The 25,008-nt window shown below is 35.4% G+C and overlaps 1 protein-coding gene across 1 annotated transcript in view; it reads right to left on the bottom strand.

The window, feature by feature from the left end:
- SP2353 (EGF like, fibronectin type III and laminin G domains protein pikachurin) overlaps nt 1–25,008 on the bottom strand; it is a 198,208-nt gene that overhangs the window by 64,930 nt on the left and 108,270 nt on the right. The window contains exons 2-3 of the mRNA XM_076130043.1: nt 20,185–20,351; nt 1,103–1,219 (exon numbers count right to left, since the gene is read on the bottom strand). Of these exons, the coding sequence (XP_075986158.1) occupies nt 1,103–1,219; nt 20,185–20,317 (250 nt within the window). The 5' untranslated portion in view covers nt 20,318–20,351. The remainder of the gene's footprint in view (nt 1–1,102; nt 1,220–20,184; nt 20,352–25,008) is intronic.

Below are 25,008 nucleotides of genomic sequence, written 5' to 3'. Positions count from 1 at the left end.
AACTTATCTCTAAAGAAACTCTAACTGTCAGGACAGTAAAGTCTTTGCATCTATTTTAAGATTACGAAGTTGGAACCCTCGTTCATAGCAAAGATATCGGAGACGTCAATCGCGACTTATGATTCAAAAGAGCTTGTTATTAAGTAGTGCAGTAGACTGAAATAATTGGTATCTCTGGAAATGATTGAGAGAACTTCGCACTAGTAATTTTATCTAATTTAATCGAAAACATATAGTGCTAACTATTGTGAGAAATATCGACGTAGCTGTCTTATTAGGCCTAAAAATACATTTTGTAACATTTTTTTAGACTTAAAAGACAGTCTCTTATGTTAGTTATTCGTTAGGATCTAACATAATACTAGAAAGACAGATGCCTGCCTTAAAAGACAAATATATCAAAGAATTTAGCAAAAATATTACTTTAAAGACATTCGTGTCGTCTTTACTTTAACGGCGCAGACTCGTGTGAGTCTAAGTGCTTAGCATTATTCTCCTCTAAAAGCTTTTATTCAGTGGTAGCAAGTTGTTTCACAAAATGCTGCAATTTCGTCACTCGTCGCCGGTATATATGTGAAGCGGGATAAAATCGATTTATCTGACAAATGGAGTTGTACGCCTTTATGATACCGCTGCAATATATATACGAGTTCTTTGTGTGTCTTCTAGCGATATGATCTCGTTTCTCACATCGAGTTTGAAACGGTTATTGGGGAGGTAAGTTGTTTTAAAGGGATTTGTTAAGGAGTAAATGTGTAACGGTGTTTCTAAATTGAGGGCGCTTGTTTTCTGGGTCATGGTTTTCTTACAAAGTTGTAAGCCTTGCTTTTCGTAAGGATGTTGTGGTAAGTAGGTATCATATTTCGTGTGTTTTTGTTTGTTACGCGTCTGTCATTACAAATAAATAAAATGATACTATTTAATTCAGAAATGATATCATTTAATTTTTTTCGTCTCTACGATGGACTCAAGGCCTAATCCCTTCCCCTCGTTTGGGAGGAGACCCTTGGCGAGGACAGAAACGGGTTAAAAAAAATTAAGAAACTACAAGTAAAGTCAATGAAGTTAGTTCGTCAAACAAGATACTTTTAAAGAGGCTTACCTAAACAGCCATATCCATCGACATGCAGCACAAAGCCGGGCCCGCAGCCGCACTCGTAGGTGCCATCGTGCAGTTCTCGACACAACTGTTCGCACGGACTACCCTCGCCGCACCGGCCTGTGAACAAAAGAATACCATCAATAAGTATACGCTACTAGAGGTTTATGTTATCGCTGGGATGAAGAGCCGATGTGATGTGAAAGTTCTGTCATAACTCTATTAGCTTGAAAGAAATCAATAAAGTAGGAGTTATTTGCTATTTATGTCACCTATATAAAACTTAATGGTTAACAAAATACATTTTTGATCCCATTTAACATTAGCTTAAACTGGCATTACTGAGAAGTAAAAATAGTGACGTTAGCTGCTCTGAAAATCGAATCCGAAACCTTGTGGTTAACAGTTTAAGTCCCGTTTTCATCACTTCTGACTAAGTATCGGTTAGTTTACAAGATGGAATTTTGATATTTGCTGACAACTGTTCATTGCATTTCACGTAGAATATTAATTATGCATAAGATGTAAAGAATAAAGTAGACCCTAAAACTCGACTTATCAATAAAAAGCTAGACGTCAGAAATTTTAAAGTCATATCTTACATTCGTCGATATAAAAATCCGAACGTTACTCATTCCATTAGCCTAGAATTATGAACTTAATTCGGAATCTCATCACGTCCTTTGATATTACAGATTAAAGGAAAATTACTCAAAGGGCAATGATTACCTCGAGGAAGTATTTCAAAATCTAATAATAACGTCTTCTTTATGTCAACTTTCAGATTTGCGGGTAGATTAACAAAATGTTTTTTTTACTGATCACTGAGGATTCGAGTAACGAGGTTGTTGAAGGAAATGAAGTTGTTTTTGATAGGAAACTACCAATCTAATTAGGTTTACATATAGGTAATTTTGTAGACATCTTTCTTTTCCTATATCAATGTTCCGCAGATGCCCGAAGGCCTTGAATTAACGACTCTTATATTTGTTTTGTGACTTCGATATCCTACAATACAATTATTACAGAATAAAAATGTATCATCTCAAAAATATTCCCAATGCTTTAAATTCCAAGACAAATCCGTTTTTATAACAAAAAAATACGATCATAAAATACGTTTTTCGGCACGAACCTCAGAAAATACGATGCATTTAGAACGGCTTAGCAAGATCTTCAATTCCACAAGCTTAGCCGAAACGGAAGCCGAAATGTATGCGTGAAACCATAAAATCGGCTTCCCCACATCGAGACGTAAACAACGCAAGATCTATGGACAGACGAATAGCACACCCCTATCAACTTTCAGAACATAAATAAAAACTGATCCTTCCATATAAAAAGCTAAGCAAACTCAGGAAAAAAAATGGAACACAACTCGACCCAAATCGCTATTATAAATGATGTAGAACCTCGGAGGAAAAATGTGGTAGCCATTACAAAATAAATGTCAAATGAAAAGGGATTATTTTCTGACTCACCTTACGCCATGAAAGACCTTGATCGATAATTTGACGTGGGTCCCTTTAATAGGAAGTATTGAGAAGTGTATTTTCTTATTTGAAGATTATTTCTCGCTATGCTCCGGTTGGTTTTGAAGATTTATTTCTATGGGTTCTCCAAATTGGATTGTATTTTGAACTCAATTTAATGGAACGAATCTTACTTACCGTTTAAGTACTTTTAGCGGATTTGATACAAACTTAAGTAAGCTTCTGGAAAGTATTGCGTTAGATTGCACAGCGTTTTCTTGATAATTTATTTTCGTTAGATTAATTATCCTCATCTGAATAACCAACCGAAAGAAGAAAATATGAATATGAAAGATTTGTAATCAAAACTAAAATTTAATCGCAATTTTTTTGTTCATATAAATATGGTCGTCATTAAAAACAATATAAAACCAAGAAGAGGCAACTAAAACTGGACACCGAAAACCTAAATCTTTCTCTACTTTTAAAATCGAGCCATAAAAATATTCTTCGTACCAAAAATCATCAAAACAAACCTTCAATTAAAATAAATCACATTTAATCAAGGTATAAGAACCTTCATCACCTGCGTAAAAGCATGGAGACGAAAAATCGAATCCCAACCCTTCCATTGTCTTCGTAATCGAGTAAAAAGCGGAGGGTAGCGAAAATGGTGTGTAATTATATAACACTTATTCATTTTGCTCATTATACACAGGGCGGGGCGTAGATGAAAGCTTTTATCACGCACCCTCCTGCCTCCTTAACGTGCAATATAAATATTTCCGAAAATTCTTCAACATGTTACACGCTGAAACGACTTCGATATGTTTTTTTGATTTTTCTAGCAGTTTGATCTCCAAAAAAGGTAATAGTGAACAAGTAGATTTTCCACGAAACTTTCGACTTTTTTTTAAAATAGATCCTTGATAATATTTATACATTAATACATTGAAAATGCTTTTTTGAAAATGTATTTTGTAAAGATTTCATCACAAAATGCATAGTAAAATTTTTATTCCCTAGATTTTCCTAAATGAATGTATGACAATTGACATCAACTTCCCGTGAAAACGAAAAAATGCGATCAAACACATTTGATGCGAACTTTGGTTAAATATCAAACCTAAAGCATAATTTTCCACCAGAAAATCTGTCTATTCTCCATAATCTATTCGATATGAAGTTCCTTGTTCCTTCATTTAGGTTTGCCCAAAACGCCGATGTCCGCCGGGGAAGCAATTAATCATAATTTCAGGATATAATAGATGGCATGCGTCAAACGTGCCGGGAGCAACGCTGGCAAGTATTTGGCCAGCGGTTAATTAGAAAATAGATGGATTCCCCTGCTCAATCATTTGGAATAATCTATTAAGATTCTATTATATTTACCATTGTGGAAGCTACGGTTATTTTTGGAAGTAAGTAATCGTATGGTTTATAAATGAATTGAACTTAGATGAGAAGGCAAGCTAAAGTTTGTCTTTGTAGTCTGACAAGTAAGTAAAGAGCATTGCAAAAGTTTGAAATTAGTGCGTTAGATCCTTGTAGAGCTGATGGTGGCTTAGATGACAGCTACTTTATTTAGAAACCACACAAAATTATTTATTATAATAAAGATAAATTCCAGATGCGAAGGCTTTCCACTAGGTTGTCGGACTACAAAAGTATTATCGGGAAAAATTATCATTTCTGACGTCAAGTTACCTAAATTCTAGATAAAAAAAATTTTGGGGAAGAGCCTAATGCATTATTTATACAGTAGCTTAGATACGTCAAAACACTACACACTTCATGAAAAACTCATAGTACATCAATTCTGGACCCAACTTCATTAATCTGCAACACAAAACTGCACTTCATCTCGAACACGACTCGATAAGCCCGAATTCCACGGCGAATGCGTCCATTCATCGCTATCACAAAGCACGGTAGCCATCACACAAATATTCCTATGACATTGATAGCTGTGGAGTGACGGACGATCATACCTGCTATAGGGATGTAAACAACACAATATTTTAGCAATATCGATGTTTTGGTTAAACATCACTTTTGGAAAGGACGATAGGTGATCGGCTCGTTTTTATAAAATTCTGCCACCTTATTTGCCTGAAACGTGAGGGAAAGCAGTGGACTAAGCTTGTTCAGGTTTCGTTGGAGAACCTTAAACTGGCCTTCAGTAAGGATAATTTAACTAACAAACATACAAACTATATGCCTAAAAAGGTTAAACGAGAACAATAATTATCATAAACTATGCAAGCGTTACTATTGTAATTGTTATTAAACTTTTTTAAACTCTAGACGTAAAATTTGAGATGCCCCTCAGAATTGAAAGCTTGTGGCGGGTAGCATTTTACTACTATTGGAGAAGGACGTTATTAATTACTTTCGCTTGTTACAACCGTATCCCTATTTCTATTTACCAATACATACATAATTATGTTTTCTTTAATCAAAACCATCGATGTTTTTCACTACAATGTTTCCATCCCTACCCAGAACGGGGAACATAAAGGTGCTTACTCTAGTGTTAATCGATTCATGTAGCGCGTTGATTCCATTACGAAGAGCCCGCTACTACGACATAAACGGCAGTAACTCGTTAAATACTCGCGCAAAAACTCGATACTTAATTGCTTTTGAAATGTTAAAAATATTGTTCAGAATGTTATCGTTATTGGAGAGGAAAAAGTATTAAATGTATCGCCGTTTACAATTTTACGAATGTTACAGTTTTATGTACATTTACGGCGAGCTTTTAATTTAAGGCAACGATGGTTTTGTTGAAATATCTGTATTTGATTGAATCAAACATATTCGTGATACGGGTATTTATTTTGAGGTATTCAATACAAGAATTTAAAAGCTTTGGTGGTCGAATTTTTGTAGTTTTACGTGGTAAGTTTATTTTGAAGTGCACAAAGGAAAATAGTAACTTTATTTCTGGTCAAAATTGTAATCCTGGTGGCTCTCTCTGACTTTATTTGGAAAGGATAACTGAAAACTTAATAATAGGAAGCCTTTGTTTCTTTAAACTTCTATGTATAGTCTGGCCACTCAGTACAGAGCCTTCGTGAGCACGAATTGCTAGCTTGATCAAGTAAGTCACCGTCACCTGCTTAAGTTTGCTGGATAATGAAGTTTTAAATCCTGAATGTAGTATACCTATGCCAAATCTTGCATGCATTTTATCTACTTAGTTATCGAACTATAGTTTAAGCGTGAATAATAAATACTTAGTTGTAATATTCTTACTAATAATATAAATAGAGTCAGTGCCTGTTCGGCTATATCCAATAATTTCCAATATCATGAAATATTTTCCTATATAAAAACCTTTTAACTATGTACACAGTACATAAGGTTGTATCGCTTTTATTGTAACGGCAAAGGTTCTACGAAATTTGATACATCAAAGGGCTTTATTCATTGCCGTTAAATTCATTTTGAAGGACGAATGGTACGCTCCATGTGTTTTTCCATAGAAACAATCGATTCTGTAAAGGTATGTATCCTCTTTGATTGTTTGAATAACAATTATTTTTCTATATACCTACGTCAAATTTACGTAGGGATAGTCTAGCGGCAAACTAGTGTTAACACCTACACTTCTCAAACAAGACATTTCGACATATGACTTCGAAGAAAGACTTTTGACAAGATTTTTTTATTTTATTTTTTAATAAAAAAGCATAAAAATCGACCAAAATAGCCTTTATAATAAAGGTCAGCGAAATTCTTGTTCTTCTTTAATATCTTTAAATATATACCAAAAATGTGCAAAGTTGATACTCAACATACACTGATTGGCTTTATTTATTTCAAAGCAAGTTTCTTGGGAAAGCCTTTCCGCTGTAAAAAGAAGCCTTAATATTAATTCAGTTTTAAACCTAACTGTGTCTTAACCTAAAATCCATTAAGAACAAGGAAGAGCACCCTAGATCCATACATAAATCTAACCAGAATTTCGTATTTATAATACTAATAGGAAGCTGGAAAGATCTGTGCTCAGCAGCCAGATAAGAAAAGGCTTTTCTGCGATAAAACAAATCCTTGGAGAATTATAGGTACTAAGCTTAGAAATGTATAAATAAAAAGAGATAATCAATACATAAATCAAATCAGACTTTCACATCAATAAAATACAAGGAAATAGGCTTAAAAGATCTATGCTCAGCAGTAACACAAGAAAGTAATAAAACAAATTAAGATAAAGACCCAGGTGAGGTTTAAGCTCTGAAATACCAAAAAGCAATTACAGGATCGGTGAATCTCGAGATGTTTGACGGCTGATTGGTGCTTGAAATATTGACTTGCCCTAGTTTGGCTAAAGCCTACGTGAAGCTGAAAACCATTTATATTAAGTCGTAGTCTACGATATGGAATTACGCGCTCCAGGGACATGTATTTTCGTAGATAATTGAATAGAATAGTAATTTATATACATTTTGTGAGTTCGTGTAATAAATTAAGTGTGTAATCATATTTTGTCGCCTGAAGACATCAAAATAATAAACTAGGTAGGTTCTATATGTTTTTATTAAGTTTTGTGTCAATGATGAATAGAATTATACCACTTACTGAACCATTTTTAATGCCGTACCTGTTAAATTTTAAGGTCTGCAGGTACCTTGGCAAGCATACCACAAATAGCCCTATTTCTTCGAACCAAATAGACGTGAAACAAAACTTTGTTTGCCCCACTAATTCGAGGGAAACCCACGTCTAAATATAACATTATTCTCATCGATTCGGCCACGGTACTTCGAAAATTACAGAAAACTGATACCACTTATCGGCACACCGAAAATCCATTTTCGTTAAATTAAATTTGTACCAGCATCTTGAAAACAATCAACAAATTACCGCCACCTCTAATAAAGCAATAAAGCCAAGGTTTGCGATGTGACGTCACGTCTTGCGAAGTATCACCCCTAATTTGTACCACATGGGCTGAGTGAATGATGGTTTTAATATAAGCCCTTTGATCGTCTGCCGCTCGGCTGGTTAGACAATATTGATACCAACATGCTGTGTGAGATATAGCCTGTTGTACAATACATTAGTTTGTTAGTGTGTGTATATGTACGTATAACTTTGTATGTGTGCGAGTGAATGTGTGTGTGTGTGTGTGTGTGTGTGTTTGTGTGTATGTATGTTAATAACTAAACCTCTGTTCTGCGTAGGATATAAGTTTTATTGCGAAGAGAATAATGTGTATTGGAATTTGGTAAACTGTTTTGTGTAACTTTAGTAAATTTATGATGAAACCTATTGTTTTGATTGTGGAATATTTAGAATTCAGCTATTCCAGCTTATATGCTTTGTCGTTCTTATAAAACTGTTACCTTATTTAGACATCTACTATTGTTAAGCCTTTATTCACTCTCATCTACTCAGCTCGAGTCAAATTTGAGACACCCTTTTATTTTGTAAAGTTTCGTTCGTACATACTACCGCTTTGGAAAATCGCTTGAAAAAAAATGCATGTAACTTACTACTATTACCAGTGGAGTATTGCGATATTTAAATGCCTAGTTTTAATTACATCTTATGTATACTAGCACTCAAGATGATTATATAGGTACTAGCTGACCCGGCAAACGTTGTTTTGCCATGTAAATAAAAAAAATATATATTGTCACTTAGGGGTATGAAAAATAGATGTTAGCCGATTCTGAGACCTACTCAACGTGCTCACAAAATTTCATGAGAATCGGTCAAGCCGTTTCGGAGAAGTATGGCAACGAAAACTGTGACGCGAGAATTTTTTTGTGAATCTGAACCATTCTCAGATCCCCTTGAACACACACAAAAATTTCATCAAAATCGGTCCAGTCGTTTAAGAGAAGTTCAGTGACACACTTACAGAAGAATTATATATATAAAGATTTTGTTCTTTTTTGCCACTGAAGGTACAAAGTAATGTACTTGTTTGTTACAAAGAACATGTAAATTCAGAACATAAATTCCTAAGTGTAAAATAAAGAAAGGTTTTTTGAACCAAAACTTTTAAGTGGTATTTTATGAAAGTTGAAGGTTTAATAAAATTAGTCTGGAGCGTGTCAAAGTAGACTAAAATATTGAGTAAACTTGTTATTTTTATTTGAGGGCACCCTTGTGTATTTTGAGCTACACTTGGATTTAAGTTTGAATATTCTAAAACCTTTTAAGTCTTAACAATATCGCTTGTATTTTTGATAGACAGAAAATTACAGCACCCTGTAACTTTTCTAAAGAACGATTATTGTCTTACAAGTTAGTAGAGAGTCTTGGCAGGCACGGTTAATCTAAATTATAGTTATAAGCGTGCGAATCACTGATGTTCTAAATCTCTTATAAATATCTTCTAAAAACGCGCTTGTTCGAGGCTCTCAAGTACTGACTTGAGAGCCTCGAACGAGTGTGGACTGCCACACTACACGAATTTTATGCCCGGCTCCCCAAGCGTAGACGCAGCTTAAATTTTGTATATATCCACGAGCCGCGAACCTTGCAAATAAGACTCTCTACTAAGTTGTATTATCTATAATCGTCTTTGGTCAAAGATATATACAGGAAGTGAAGAGAACTTCGTGATCAATAACCGAAATTTAATTGAACTTGGCACAAACCCTACCGTAACCTTACCCAAAATTTCACCCTTCTTAAAAGCCTATCAAGTTAACCCAATACCAACTTAATTATTTCCTTGTTTACTCTCCATCGATGCAAAAACTGTAAAGAATGAACTAAACAATCGGGTTACGTGAAACTGAGGCCAAAAATTACGGGAACTGTATAAAAAGTTCGTGCTTAAAACCATTTAGGGTCATAACAATTTTTCTTCGGAACGAATTTTCACTCTGAGATAATGTTGGGTAGTGAGTGCCAGCGGAACATTGTGATGGTTAAAATATCGTTTGAGTACACATTACGGTCTGATTGTACGATGGGAATTATTGCCAAGTAAATGTTGTGTGTAAGGCCTTGTAAGCACTTATGTAACTAAAATGGTAGGGTTTTTTCTGCTAGTGACTTTGTTGGACTGTATTTTTTTCTGTTCTGGTAATCAAATGATTTATTGCAATTTTGACAAGATTAAAGGCCAATTCAACGGTTTATGAATAAGTGACGGGTAACCTATCCAATAGATAAATTGACAGCAAATGTATGAAAGTAACCTTCAACATTCTACTTGCTAAACTAACCGATACTTATTCTGAAGTGATGCATTCGGGACTTGGGTATTTGTTTCCGTTGTTATTCATAGATACTTAAGAAAATATTTACAAGAAATGCTAGTCAGCTTATTATGGTAGAATTGGCAGGCCTAGACGAGCATGGCAAGTGTGTCGAAATGGGAAGTTTTTGCCAACTTGCCAAGTAGAACAGGCTGTGAGAAAGCTTATATGATACTTTATTAATGTTAAGTAATGGTGTAAGTGTGAGTAAAAGAATAAGACATTCTTACTTAAGAAGAAAATAGGCTTCTGCTTACAAACTATAGTCATAACCTATTTTCTAGGCTATAAATAAACATAACAATAAAACAGATTTATTATTAGCAAACCACAACGAAACCAAAACGTTTACATAAAACAAATGTAGCATTCCTCTAGAACTTGGCAAGCTGAACCAATAACGATATAACGATCATACATCAATTACGCCACCGCTATAAAGTAAAAGGAGTAATGAAAAAAAAGTCGTTTTCGCTCGAAATGAGGCCACAACCGGTCTGCTTATTTAGGCTCTTTCTGGAGTATTATATCGGTTGCAATTAGTCCCTGTCGACAGGGTAATGTTTACTGTTTTACGGTACTCCGCAGTAAAAACGGACCGTTTGCTTGTTATTTCATTTAATTTGGAAAACATCGAGCGCCAGATTTGAGGTTTGATGATTGAAGTGCTTTGTTCTTTTGCTTCTCATATTGTACATTTTGGTACCTTTTGTTTTGGAGGTTTAGATTGTAAAGTTTGTTCGCATGGCTGTTAAAGTTATTTTTGCGTCTGAAATGTAGGACACTCTGTAACTAAGTATTCGGTGGACTGGTAACGATTTTAGGACAGTCACAGATGGATTCGTGTATCGTGAATCGTGTATGTTCATACTATGAATACTGTCTGCAATAGTTTTCTATCGCAGATACTATGAACATACACTAATGTAGAATGTACGTCTAATGTAGAATGTTTCAAGGAAATTACGCCAGTTTAATATTTTTCTGGGACAAGGATAATTAAAGAATTACTTTAAAAGGGCTACTTCCTAGTATAGTAGATTTCTTACAATGCTTTTTAGCAACGACAAGCCTTTTTCATAGAAATAACTTTTTTGTTACATCACGCTATTTACCCCCGGTTTCTGAGTACATTTAGCGGTAGTTTATCTATTCAATAGCGTTTCTTTTGTACAAGTTTAATTTACGCTATTGAATAGATAAACTATCGTTAAATGTACCTCGGAAACCGGGGGTTAAAATAAGATAAACACATTTTTAAACGTATTAACATCACTGCAAAATCTTAAACTTAAACCAGACTGATGCTTAAAGTACTGTCACTCCGTTTTCTTCGCCAGATTTCCACAAATAATATTCCAACAAAGCAGTTCATTCATTTTCCCCGCATCACGCGCCTCCCTCATCTATCCTCAAGCCAATCACAAATATTGCCAGCGGTACTAACATAATTAGCCGTAACACAACACAGCCTGATAAAACCTACCCTCGGGTGAATTATTCAGAGAGAGCTAAATAAATCTGAGTTAGGATAATCAACGCGGTCGGCTGTTGATCTCACATCACTCGTAGTTTCGTCTACATTTCTGATTTAGGCTTTATTTCAAAGAGTTTGCTTTGTTTCAAAGATAGAATAAAAATCGGTGTTTTCTATCTTATATATAAAATTTCTATGTCACAATATTTGTTACCGTACTCCTACGAAACGGCTTGACCGATTCTCATAAAATTATGTGAGCATAATATTGAGTAGGTCTAAGAATCGGCCAACATCTATTTTTCATACCCCAAAGTGACACTACTTTTTTATTTTATTTATATGGTACAACAACGTTTGCCGGGTCAGCTAGTACTGTTACTTGAATATTATAATATGGTTCCCAATCAAATACCTGAATTTCCAGAACCACCAGTCAGGTTTAAATAAATAATTTTGCCAATACCACGTGTACATTTATGACAACATAGAAATATAATATAACTTAATGCTGCGTCAAACTGGAGGCAGTAATTACTAAACATGTGAATGCAATTAAGAGAAAAGTGCTGCCCATAATTTTTATGTGATGGCCCGTAGTTAGAAACTTGAGATCATAGGTCTCCGTGGTTCTGAGGGGCGGTAAAGCCGGCGATCCTAAGTCTCACCTCTAGTCACACGTGAATACTATAAACAATTTTCCACACAGTTGGCTGATTTCAGTGAAGTAATATCGGCTAGGACATTATTGGCATCCGTGGTACCTACAATTGTCGCAAAAAGTTATGGTGCGTAAAAATTCACACAATGTAACATTGTACAGATTGCACAAACCGCGCATTCAATTTGGACCAGCACCGCGACCCTTTGAAAAGCTGTCAAAATGAATTACCCAGCGCATGAATTGCGCATCTAATGCGTGGTTTGAGCGCTTAGAACGTCCAAACTATGGGATTTATGTTACAATTCATGTTGCGTTACAACAGTTGGGACAGCAAATTCTTGCATTATGTGTTACATTGCGTAAATCTGTTTGTCGTCGTTATTTTAATTTATACTAGACTAGCAATCTCGTTCGAAAACTCCTCCCTGATATTAACGTAAATAAATTACACATTCATTCCGTTAACATTGACGAAATTTTCATTACAAGTTCATAGCAATTAGTCAAATCCAAATAGGTGAAATTAGTGAGCAGATTATCCAACCAGTTCGCGTGGTTATACGTGTGCGAGAATTACGTTGGAGATTTAATTATTCATTCAATTTGGCAAGATAATAGCTTTATTGTTAGCAACAATGGAATGTAGCCAAATGAGGTCGGAGTTTCCATACATTTTGTCTATTGTTAGGTGTTTCTGCTCTGAAATGTTTTATGGCCGAAATTCGCCCCTTATTTTGGACACCCAAACGTTTGGACAATATCAAACACAATGTCGGATGTTTAATTTACGTGTCCTGTATAATTTATATAACGAATTGTATTGTTGTCGATAGAAACGATATTGTTATGAAAATTGTAATCAAGTTATGCGTACGTTTTGTTTTGACCTAAATTTGCGGTATCCGAAATGTGGTTTGTTTTTCTAGCGAATAATAAACACGACGCACTATTTTCGAACAACTAGTAGACTGCACTTGGCTGCCTTTTTTATAAATGTAAATGTATGAATGTGAATAAGGCAAAAGAAGTTGGTAGGGATCGTAGTAAGAGGCGTTCTCTAATCCTTCTTAACCTACCTAAAAGGGCGTGATTTCATGTATGTTTATAGGTATCTTTCGTTCATACCAAATGGGTACCGGTCGGCCCGGTAGACACAATACGATATTATAAAGGGTTAAATTCGTTTGCCCTTTACATGAAAACCTGACGAAACGTAAAACCATTCAACAAAACAGCAAAGTTATAAAAAATATATATAAAAATACGTCTTTTGAGCTCCAAATCACAATACAAAATAGCGAAAATCCCTCGCAAACGGAACAGTCACGTAAGCTGTCACAAATTCACACCCTGTGTTATCTTCAATCATGGGTCCCGATAAACGTGATCCGTTAGGAAATCATCTCGGTCATAACCGACCGAAAAATATAACGGGAAGGTCCGAGTTGTCGTAAATGTTTAGCGATACGAGTCACAGAGCAGATAAAAACTACCAGAGGGCTATCACGTATCTAAGTTGACAACTATTTGAAAGCTACTGTACATTGTTTTCTCCCTTAGATTATTGTGATTAACACGTTACGTCATAGTAGCAATGTACTGAATAGTGACCATCAATTTGACGTACACTAGTTGTCAACTGAGATACACAGAGTGGCACTGTAGGCGATGACACTCTAAACGCTTTAGCATGGCAGAAAATCCTCAAGTAGCGAAAATTGGTAGGAAGTGTTAATCGAGTGCTAATACTAATACTAAGTTCTATGTAAAGATTCTTAGCGTTTTCAATATTTTCGTTATCGGTAATGTTAGTAAAAATGCCAGTATTGCACTATAGTTTTACTAAAACACATGTTATAGTCAAACTGCACGTACCTACTATAAAACTCACAGTTGGCAATTACCCTTTAAATAATTTTCTTTTCTCGATCGAGTTTAACTGTCTATGTATACGGATAAGACCTGTAAGCCTCTCAAATCCTGAAGTCCTGAATATAGGCGCTATGTGTGTTATACTCTGACCACTAGAAACGTGCGAACTATAAGGAACTATATCTGGGGGCACGGAAGTGCCCCCGCAAGTCGAGCAAAAAAAAGCGGCACGGCCGTACCATCCTTTTCTCGAAGCAATTCGGGCTATTTTTGACACCCCTATAATTTCGTTGTGGATAAAACAAGAAGCCTAAATTTGCAGCAACTAATCAGTCATTGTATAAACACGGTATATTTAAAATTTCAGTAAATTTGAACCAGTAGTTTAAGAATAACAACTTGTTAAAGTTTCTGAATTTTGTCACTCACTGATTCACTGACTCACTGACTCACTGACTCACCGATCATCAAAAGTATAAGGTACTTCTAGCAAACATAGAAGCTTCAAATTTAGAATACAAATAGGGTTTAGTGTCTTAATCATGGGAAAATTCAAATATTTTCTAATTTCGGTCCAGTTTTCTAAATACATTAACTGCATAAATAACTTTGTAATCCGATATAAATGTATAGGATTACAAGGTTACATTTGCAGTTAGTAAATCATTATCACTGTAGTAATAGAAAATAATAATAATAATAGGTCTAGATGGGTACCTACTATATGAAGCATAACTTAAGGGTGTTTAGCCCATGAAACTGAACAACATTCATAGGAAAAGATGTTGAAATATGGAAAAAAACGTGTTTCCATACAAATTGGACTTATGTTCCTAGAGAAAGGTTGTTCAGTTGCCTGGGTTGAACAGACCCTTCTCGTGTCCCTTGTATGTATTATGTAAAGATTACGAAAATCACATGATTGGACATCTCTTTAAGTACCAAAATCTAAAAAATAAATATACCAAATTGGTCGAAAATACCACGATGAAAGAAAGAACACTAATAATAAGTATATTACTATATTCCACCCGCGACTTTGTCGCAGTCAAAAAGTTTTGCCATAGTTAAAAGTATCCTATGTGGGGATCTAGATTAATTTCAGTTCAATCAGTCGAAAATCCTAAAAGATTTCTACAACTTTCACACCTATTTTATCCCCTTAAAGGTGAAATTTGTTAAAATCCTTTCTTTGCGGACACCTACGTCATAATAGCTTTATGCATGCGAGACTCAGTCCAATCGGTTCAAAATTTACAAAGTTCTATACAAATTTTCATTCCCTATTTTATCCCTTGAGGGATGAAATCTATTAAAATCCTTTCTTAGGGGATACTAACGTCATTGTAGCTCTTTGCATGCAAAGTCTCAGCCCGATCGGTCTAAAATCTAGGTCAGTCAAACACCTTTGAGTTTTATATATTTATAGATAAATTTATTAATTTAAAAACAAGTTTGATTAATTTAAAAAAGATTGAGTATCTATTGTCGAGTCTGGCTTGAAATATTTACTCGAGATTAAAAATTCGATTCTATTTTCGGTTTAGTTTTTTAAATACACTAACTGCAACAATAACTTTCTAATCTCTTATAAATGTATAAGATTATACAAAGTTACATTTGCAGTTAATGAATCATTATTACTGTAGAAAATAATAAATAATAGGTGTAGATAGGTACCTACTATATGAGGCATAACGGGACGGGATATAGGGTGGCTAAGGGTGTTTAGCCCATGAAACTAAACGACATTCCCATAGGAAAATATGTTGAATTATAAGAAAAAACGTATTTCCATACAAATTGCACTTATGTTCGTTCTACAAAAAGAAGTGAGATGCCACCAAAAACATTCTGTAAAAACCTCAAGTCTCGCAGCTCAGTCTTTCTGGCGTAAAAAGTGGTGAGATCTATATAATACCAAGTCGATTAATCTATTTCGTCTCTACTTAAAGGACCTGCTGTCTTAAGTTATAACATATGTTATTATCACGCCAGTATTAAAAATATTTTACGTTTAAAACAAATAGATCGACTTGGTCATCGCATGAAAACACAAATTCGCCATTAAAATTTCGAGAGCATTTAACTACTCGTCGTGCTGTGTAGTGTAATACATACAAATCATGCGATGGCCAAGTCGATCTATTTGTTTTAAACGTAAAATATTTTTAATACTGGCGTGATAATAACATATGTTATAACTTAAGACAGCAGGTCCTTTAAGTAGAGACGAAATAGATTAATCGACTTGGTATTATATAGATCTCACCACTTTTTACGCCAGAAAGACTGAGCTGCGAGACTTGAGGTTTTTACAGAATGTTTTTGGTGGCATCATAATTAAAAGAATGACAGAAATAGGACAGTGAGTAGGTGCGAGCGAGAGAGCCCGATAATATAACATGACGTACTTCGCACGTTTGAAATGGCCCAACTATAGCGGAGTGGAGGATTTTAATCGGCGGGTTACTGTTCTCGTTCTAATACAAAATTGGCGTGATCGCCGCTTTACTAGTATTTATTTACTCTGTGGCCCTACTGGTAGTGTCCACTAAAACGTACCATATATTAGATTACGCGGTAAGAGACTTGGATCCTAGAACGATGAACGAAAATCATGTTAAAGCTCTCCCACGAGGTATAAATAATCTGATATATTGGATCGATAGGATTCTTAGTTTTTCTTTTCCTATCAGTATATTGTGATCGGTATAGGTTGTTCAAATTATACTTTCAGTGTGTAATGTATAAATTTATATACAGCTAACTTTGAATCGAATTAGATACGAGTAAACGCCACTTTGATTCTGTGATTTACTTGATATGCAACTTTTGTATTTTTTAAGTGATTTACAAATTTCCAGGCAGTTTCGGAAGAAATTTGTATTGGCAACTGTCACGTTGCTCAACTTTAAACCAATAAAAACCAATTTACTAACTCATTTACTGATTTAAATAACTATTTCAACTAAGTGTAAAGACCGAATTTAGAGCCTTACATCCAAAATTTTCATAGTTTTTCAATCGGCACATTTACTATCTCCTCTTACAAGTGGTACAGTCCGCTGAGAGAACAGAAAAGTTTCAACAGGATTCAAGGATTCTTTACGACCCGCCCCGCCTGTGTCCATTGAAGTGAACACGGCGAGGTTTTATTGGCCATACGAGCTCGCTTTATTTCCTATCCATCGTTCAGAATAGCCCCGTTAGTCTGTTAAGTGTTTGTACAACGGTAAAATGATTGATGATTTGTGAGAGTCGGTTTAAGAGGAATGAATTTTACTAGCAGATCGTAGTATTGGTTTTCAGCTATGAAAGGATGTTAATTACAGTTTACAATTTTATAAATATTGATGTATAGATAGGTACCAATATAACACTTTCGAAAGTAATAAATGGCAGTGCCGGGTAGCCTAGCTGCCAGTTAAAGTGTCAAAAAATGTAAAAAGCTACTTGTATTTTTTCCTATACCGGTAAATAATCTATATTTAATCTTCAGGTTGTTGCTTTCAATTTGTAAATGTTACTCGTATATTGCCTATGGATTGTGAAGGACAATGACCTACATCGCTCTTTTTGTTCGAATAACATCGAAAAATAATGACCGCACCAAAAATAACATTGAAAGAGGAAAGAAGCTGAGGTTTCTACAAATATAAGTTCCATTTACATTCACACTTTCCTAAAAAAATATGAGTTCAGATGAAAAGCCCGAGTTCTGCGATATTGAATTCAAAACGATCTCAAAATTCAAGCAATCGTTTTTGATATCTGAACATCCTTTTATTTACGTAAAAAAAGGTTTGTTCCTATAACCTATTTAAAAAAATAAACTACGAACACCGCTGAAATGTAACTGGCTATAGTGGTCTGATTAAAAATGTTCAATGTTTGCGTTCAAACTTTTGTTAAGCCGCGCGTTCCTGCGGGACGGGAACATAATTAAATGTGGATTATTCACGTCTACCCTCCGCGAAAGAGCTCAAGGATTAGCTAACATCAGACACGACGAGCAAAATCATAAAAAAAACACATTTACATACCTATTACCTAATTTTAAACAGAACATGCCGCGTAAAAGGCGTTTGCGTCCAAATTACATTGGTATTCCGATTGAGAAATTAGGCAAATAATAAGTCGTCGACGGGATTGAGCCGTTGTTGCGTAATTATGTTGAAGTTTTCCTTCCGTCTCGATGTTTTTTTGTACGGAACAATTAATCCAGAGACCCGTTGACTTATGAATGAACGAGGGTACTCTTAAATACACCCCTGAAAGCGACCGCTACGATTGTGGAGAAGTGCCGTTGAAATTGCAAGGTCTGGGCATTTGTTTTGCGATTTCTTTAGAGAAGGAAAATATTGCTGAGCATTTATTTTACTGCGAAGCGAGAGATCCCGACGGTGCTTGTTTAAAAGGTGCATACCTCCGACATTGATGTTTTTTAATTAAAATTCCTCTGTAAGAGGTCAGTGTTTTCGATGTAAGACGGAATTAATAAATGTGTTTGCTTTTAGCTTTCTGAAGTGTGTGTCTTTCTTTCGCAGAAGGTAATTTAATAAGCATAATGAGCAAAATAAATTAAACCAACACCACCGTTTACTTTTTCTGTTTCTTCCCGTATTTTTGGTTTCGCATCTATTGAGAAGATATTTTTCATATTATCTTTACTTGTAGCGCAATTCTTTAAAGTCGGTACTTTCGAGTATCGAGAGTTTGACATTTAAAATGTATTGCAAAAATAGTTTCTACAACGCCCGCTAGAGGCGCTGAACCGGTTGTCATACAACATTTTTCGACAGCTAGCCAGTTGTAGAGAATGCAAATAGTGGTAGAGAATCCCGGTACTGATTACACGTGTATAATAATAATCATCATGTAAGTATTAAGTATCCTTTTAACACTGCCATTACTATAAAACTTACGAGTTTAAGATGTGTTCCAAGCTTATAATTCGACCAATACGAGGTCGTATAACAGCATGAGGTGCTGAAAGTTTACAACATATTGGATCTTGGCAAAGTTTTTACGTCGCTTGCCAAAACTTCACTAGTTTTAATTAAAGTTGGTAACTTGTACCATATTGATGGGACAGAGAACATAACTTTGGAAAGATTCGGACGATATAATTATGATAGAAGTAAGCTGTAAAGAACTAAAAATCTAGGTTTAAGTAAGTATAACTTAGATTGAATCACCAAGTTTGACAAGTCCAATAAAATATCGAATAGGATCCATTAAAGATGTAAAAAATACTGCCAACCACGTTTTAGAACCATCATGCTCATTGAATTACGTTTCTCAGGAGATCCCGTAGCACCACTGCATGGAAGCTGACGTTACGAATGCCACCGTATGTTTTTAGATAAGCCGAGGAGGTCTAATCACGATAAGGTATCCCACGGAATACCAATTTAATGACTGTCCAAGCAAGCCGAGGGATGTTCTGCTTACCATGGCATTATTTTTGTATTAACAAGAAATGTTATAGTTTAAACTTACGGTCGCAGGTAAGATTAAGTTACCCTGTCGTTCCACCAGAGGGCGTGGTTTAAGTATCGTTACTGTTTGAACAGCAGTAGGCGATTAAAACAACTAAACATGTTCTCAGTAATTTCGTGACGTCATAAAACAGTATACCATGTAAGTACTGTAGGAACACCTGTTATAACGTAACCAGACGCTAATTCATGCGTGTTTTATGTGGGTAAGGCTATAACGTTAGTAAACATACGTAAACACGTTTTATGGAGATCGTGAGACAAAGATGTAACGTCACATGAATAAGTTGTAGGAACCTTTAGGACTTAGCCAGATGTTCGTTATGGTTTATAGCGGTTGCTGTAAAGATGATTGATTTCTGAAGGATATTACGTTTCTCTGTACGATACAAGCCACATTCTACATTTATTCCATATAAAGTACGGGACAAAGTACACCACTAATTTAATCTCTATAGAAACCGAAACTTATGAACGTGCTGCAGTTCAAAAAGTTCTTCGAATTCCTTCTTCTATATGTGAAAAAGAGCCAAGAGCGTCTGTCTCAGCAATTACAAGGGCCTTTGGTTCTTTAGGAAATAATTACCTTTCCTCAAATATCCTGATTAATAACTGTTCTAATCCTCACCAGTTACGTCATTTTCTATGCTTTGCAGGTAACTTGAAGGATCTAGACTAACCCTCTTATTCATAAAAATATATGAACTTATGAAAGGCTTATAAAGTGTTTTGTTTCTTTCCCTCCATAGCGAAATGAAAAAGAGGAAACATATCATAGTAGTTTTTTAACTAAAATAGGTTTATAGTGTGTTTATGAATAAGAGGGTAAATCTATAAAAGTAAACCACAGTAAAAAGGAAATGTTACCTTGAAAAGCCGCTTCAAAGAGCACCGGGTCCTGCGTGGGCGCTCGCGAGGTGGCCGACACGACGAACGCGGCGAGGAGCGCGGCGAGCGGCGCCACCCGCGCACCAGCCATCTCACCACTACGCCATGCCATCGCAGCCCATCACTACACAAGGGCCACGACTGACCTGCACAACAGAGAAAGAAACTGTTAGAACCCCATCTTAAACCTTAAAGCTGCATGTTGTGGTATGAAATAATACCACAGCGGAGCAACTGTTGTCAGAAGTAAACAATAGGAAACGGGGTTATAATTTCAATCTTCGTATTTGCAGACGTTCCTAATCCTTAGGGATCTATTTATATTTGTTATTCCTCAAAATTCAGCTGTACACAAATTATACAAAAAAAAAGAATTTAAAGAAGTACATGTGTGTGTACAGTTTATTAAATCTGAGATCACAAGCTCGCATCCTGAAGTTTTGTATGTGTCATGAATACGGTCTCACAATAGCTTCAACATACCCTATTTCAAACCGAACAATTGTCTCTAGCTCATCCAATATTAATACATTTACTACCCGAACGTTTCACTTATACCTAGGAGACCTTAAATCAACACTTCGACACTGTACCATGGAGGACAAACACAAAATCAATAAGTGAGATCACATTGAACAGTGCGGAGCATCGCAGGGGACGTGGCGCAAACATGTCATCGGCATCTCAGATAATGGAATAAACTGGCTGCTGCTCTCCAGGGATCAGGGTACAGGTTTCTGAGTATTGCTTTAGTACTTGTTGAGGAATGCCTTAAAAATGTATAGGAAAATTCTGTATCTTGTACTGCTAATGGACTAATTAAAATTTAATGATTATTTGTTTATGTACTATCGCCGCATTGGTAGATAAATTTTACATCCAAACATATAGAGGTGAGATGTCATAAGTCTGTATGACAAGATGAATAATTGTCAAAGCAAAAGAAGTTTCTAGGAATCCCAGCAATTGGTTCGCTGGACTTTTCTTACCCTCATGGTAAAAAGAGGGACTTTATGTATTTACGTAAGTCAATACATATATCATGTCTGTAGCGGCCGTTGTAGTTAAAACATCCCGTTAACGCTTTCCCGGGGAGCAAATTTATTTTACCGCTAATAGAGAAAAAAACTCGGATCAGTCAGTCAGCAAACTACATTATTTAAAAGCTTAAAGGCCAGACATAAAAGTTTAGACGAGGGATATCGGTCTGGCTCAGATCTTCGTTATTAAACGAGTAGGTAAGACTTCCGTACAAACATTAATCAATCACACAACTTTAGCCATCGGCGTTGACTGAAAACATTCCGTCTGGAGTTCGTTACGTAACCTGATGTATTACTGAGAGCGATAGAGCGGTAGCGATTTGAAATTATGTTATTGTTGAATTGCTAGCGTGGTGGACTCAAGGCCTAACCCCTCTCTCAATACGGGAGGAGACCCTTGCCCAGTAGTGGGACATTAATGGGTTTAATTTATTTATTTGAATTGCTAGCTATTTTCTTTGAAATGTGATTTGATTGCATTAAGCTGTAATAAAAGTGTTTTTGTATTAGTCTTTACTATATGCTCATCGATACAAAGGCTACTAAGAGGCAAGCGTTTTATAAAACCCCTGTGGAATGAGGAACAACTGTTTGTTTGAGCTGAGTTACGTGGGCATATTTTTACGATAATATTAAGTTAATGATAGAATACGGGAATTAACGAGAACATAGTTTTTACCGTAGAATGCCTGACGTTTCGGTGCTGGGTAGGTATACTAGTCGCTAAGTGACTGAATCAGCTATGTCAGGAATTATTGTCTAAACGCAGCTAGTTTAATTCAAAGGTTATACACGCTCACTGCTTTTTATTACTAGTTTATGTTTCACCCCACCCGCTCACAATAAGCCCGCACCCAACTTCAGAGCTCGAGAATTTTGCGATTCCCATTTAAAGTTTTCGATTGGATTACTTATCTCCAGCTAAACGTACATTTCTATCAACATAAACGTAAATAAGACGAGAGGCTCTCAATGATTCACTGGGAATACTGCCGCGTCTAATATTGAGGCGATAGAATGGATTTGTATTGTTTGTGACGATGAGGACATAAAGTATTTTGGTTTTATTGCTCTAGAGAATTGTTGCTCTTGAACGTAAGTAGGTTACTTCAAGCAGATGCCATTGATGCAGCTTGCAGCAACTAAGTATACTATAGTATCAAACGGTGAACAGGCATTAGTGTCTGAAAAAAGCAGTCCTTTAATACATAAAGAGTGTTTTTTATTAATGATCGGATTTACTACATCTGAATAAGTTTCGGTGAAGTTATCAATTACATTTTCTGGCAATACTGGCGAATAATTATGCTATTCGACACGTATCCGTCAGTCGTGAGACTAATGCCTGGTGTCCGAGTACATTTATCGGTAGTTTATCTATTTAATAGCATTTCTTTTTTCATATAAGTTTAAACGCTATTGAAAAGATAAACTACTGTTAAAAATGTACCTCAGAAACCGGGGATAAGACCTTTACCTAATCTTATGATTGCAGCGATAGAGAAATAACTTGTAATTACAACTAGCTACTATTATAGTTTTAGAGCCTCGTAAAATCATCGGAATACAATCCAAACTATGTCGGTCTAGGCCTACTCGTAAAATGTTAAACAATATAGTTTACTACAGTTGAAATGCTTTTGATATACTAAACCTGTTCTAGATATCTACGGAACAGATTGCCCTATAGTAAAATTTAGGTATAAAACTAAAACTTAGACCTACAACCGGATAGTTTTAGGTGATATAAACTAGATACAGAAAAAGGAAAATTTTAGGAAGAAACAAAAAAGCACTGTCTGCCATTATAGTCGGATATCAAAATCAAATCAAATCAAAAATATTTTATTGACATAAAATCTGTTACAATATCCACACATTGTCCTCACATCTATGCTAGCCTAAGCTGTGTTACAGATGCCAGTGTCTTCACCCTTATTTATGAACATGACAATATTTTGTCATAAAACAGAAAGAGTATTAAGAAAATATGAACATTAAACTGATAAGTACCTAAGTAGATACGGATACTGAAACTTTATAAATCTACAATGGCAATACAAGGCTGAACCAGTCGATGCTTGTGTCTGACTCAAAAGCTTTTTTAATTAACGTAGGTACCTACTGCGCGTAAACAAAAGAAGTTTCTTTTGTTTTACTGCCTCGCTTCGAAAATTATGACAATTAAACCAATACCAATGAAACAATAGAATTACCTTTATTTATATCATATACTTATAGATAGATTCTCTGAATAAACCTATTAGGTGCCTACTGTCGTATTTAAAGACACGCCGCTTATAAAAGATAAGTAAGTAAATCTTAATAGGTATTTAGTACCTACCTACCTTTATCATGTGTGCCAAAGATAGAATATATTTTTTCCTGACACCAAAATAATGTCAAAAGCAAGCACTGGCCACGAAACCAACAGATTAGTGGGTAGGTACTAAATTAACGAAAGCCTGAAATTGTGTTAACAAAACATTTGTTTTGCCGATTTATTTGTTTAACTTTTGTTAGCCGAGTCCTATAGTAACCATGGCAACGACAATAACACGCGGGCCTTCTCCCTTCAGTAAATAAACTTAACTTACTAAAATTTACTTTTACTAAACTTACTACTTTACTTAAATCGTGTCGATTGACTACAGTTTACGTTTTATTTCGTTCGATCGGAGGCTACGTGATATCCCGCGTTTCATGTTGACCCCTAGACCGGCCGCTTTGTTTGCCGTTCTGAAATTTTGGATACGCAACTTTTTTCTAATGGAGAATGTTACTAGGTACCTATGCCAAATCGCTTTAAATTTTGACACAGTATAGCCTGTATGTATACATATAAACTAGTTTTTGTTTTAGTCAAAAATACCAAATAGTTTTGATTTTATAAGCATTCAAAGTTTCGAAAAATATCGAGTCCCGCTAACAGCCGCGTGAGCGGCTGTGACGTCATACTACTTTACCGCGCCGCGCGGGCCGCGTCCCGCTTAGTATTAAGTCGCCAATCGCTGTTGTAGGTGTAATAGCTTGCGTAGTATTTTATTGTTTTTTCGTCCGCTTATGTATAAAATAACTTATAATAATAGTAAATACTATTCGATTAATAAAATGGATAAAAGATTTGAAAAAGGGCAATCGGATAATCTACCTAAAATAAATGGAATAATGGTTGCGAATTATTTGTGAAACAAATAGAGGTTTTGTTGCCTCCGAAATCCTACTTAATGTTATAAATGTGGAAGTTTGTGAGAATGTACAAATGTACATACATAAGTACATAAGTAATACATACAATGACATACATATGTCATTGTAGGTATGTAGGTATGTACGTATGTGTGTACGTTCGTACGTATGTATGCATGTTTGTATATGTATGTATGTATCTACGTATGTATGTATGTAAGTATGTACATACGTATATAAGTATGTATGGGTGTTTGTTACTTTTTCACGCAAATTTGACTGAACCGATTACGATGAAATTTGATATATAGCTGAAGACCCAGAATAACACGTAGACTACTTTTTATTCCGGAGTTCCCGAAGGATCGGGATTTACGCGGGACGGGTTTCCATGCGGACAAAGTCGCGGGCGGCTTCTAGTATATTACATAGGTATAATAAGTAATAATGTTAGATATTTACGATCACTGCGTATTATAATGAAACAATTTTTAACCGAAATAATCGCATTCTTACTTATTGATTTTACATTTTTCCTACCACAGTAAAATCAATAAACTCGCGATCAATC

Source organism: Anticarsia gemmatalis, chromosome 23 (assembly GCF_050436995.1).
Source record: "Anticarsia gemmatalis isolate Benzon Research Colony breed Stoneville strain chromosome 23, ilAntGemm2 primary, whole genome shotgun sequence".
Lineage (NCBI taxonomy): Eukaryota > Metazoa > Arthropoda > Insecta > Lepidoptera > Erebidae > Anticarsia > Anticarsia gemmatalis.
This window is presented reverse-complemented; position numbering and strand designations above follow the sequence as displayed.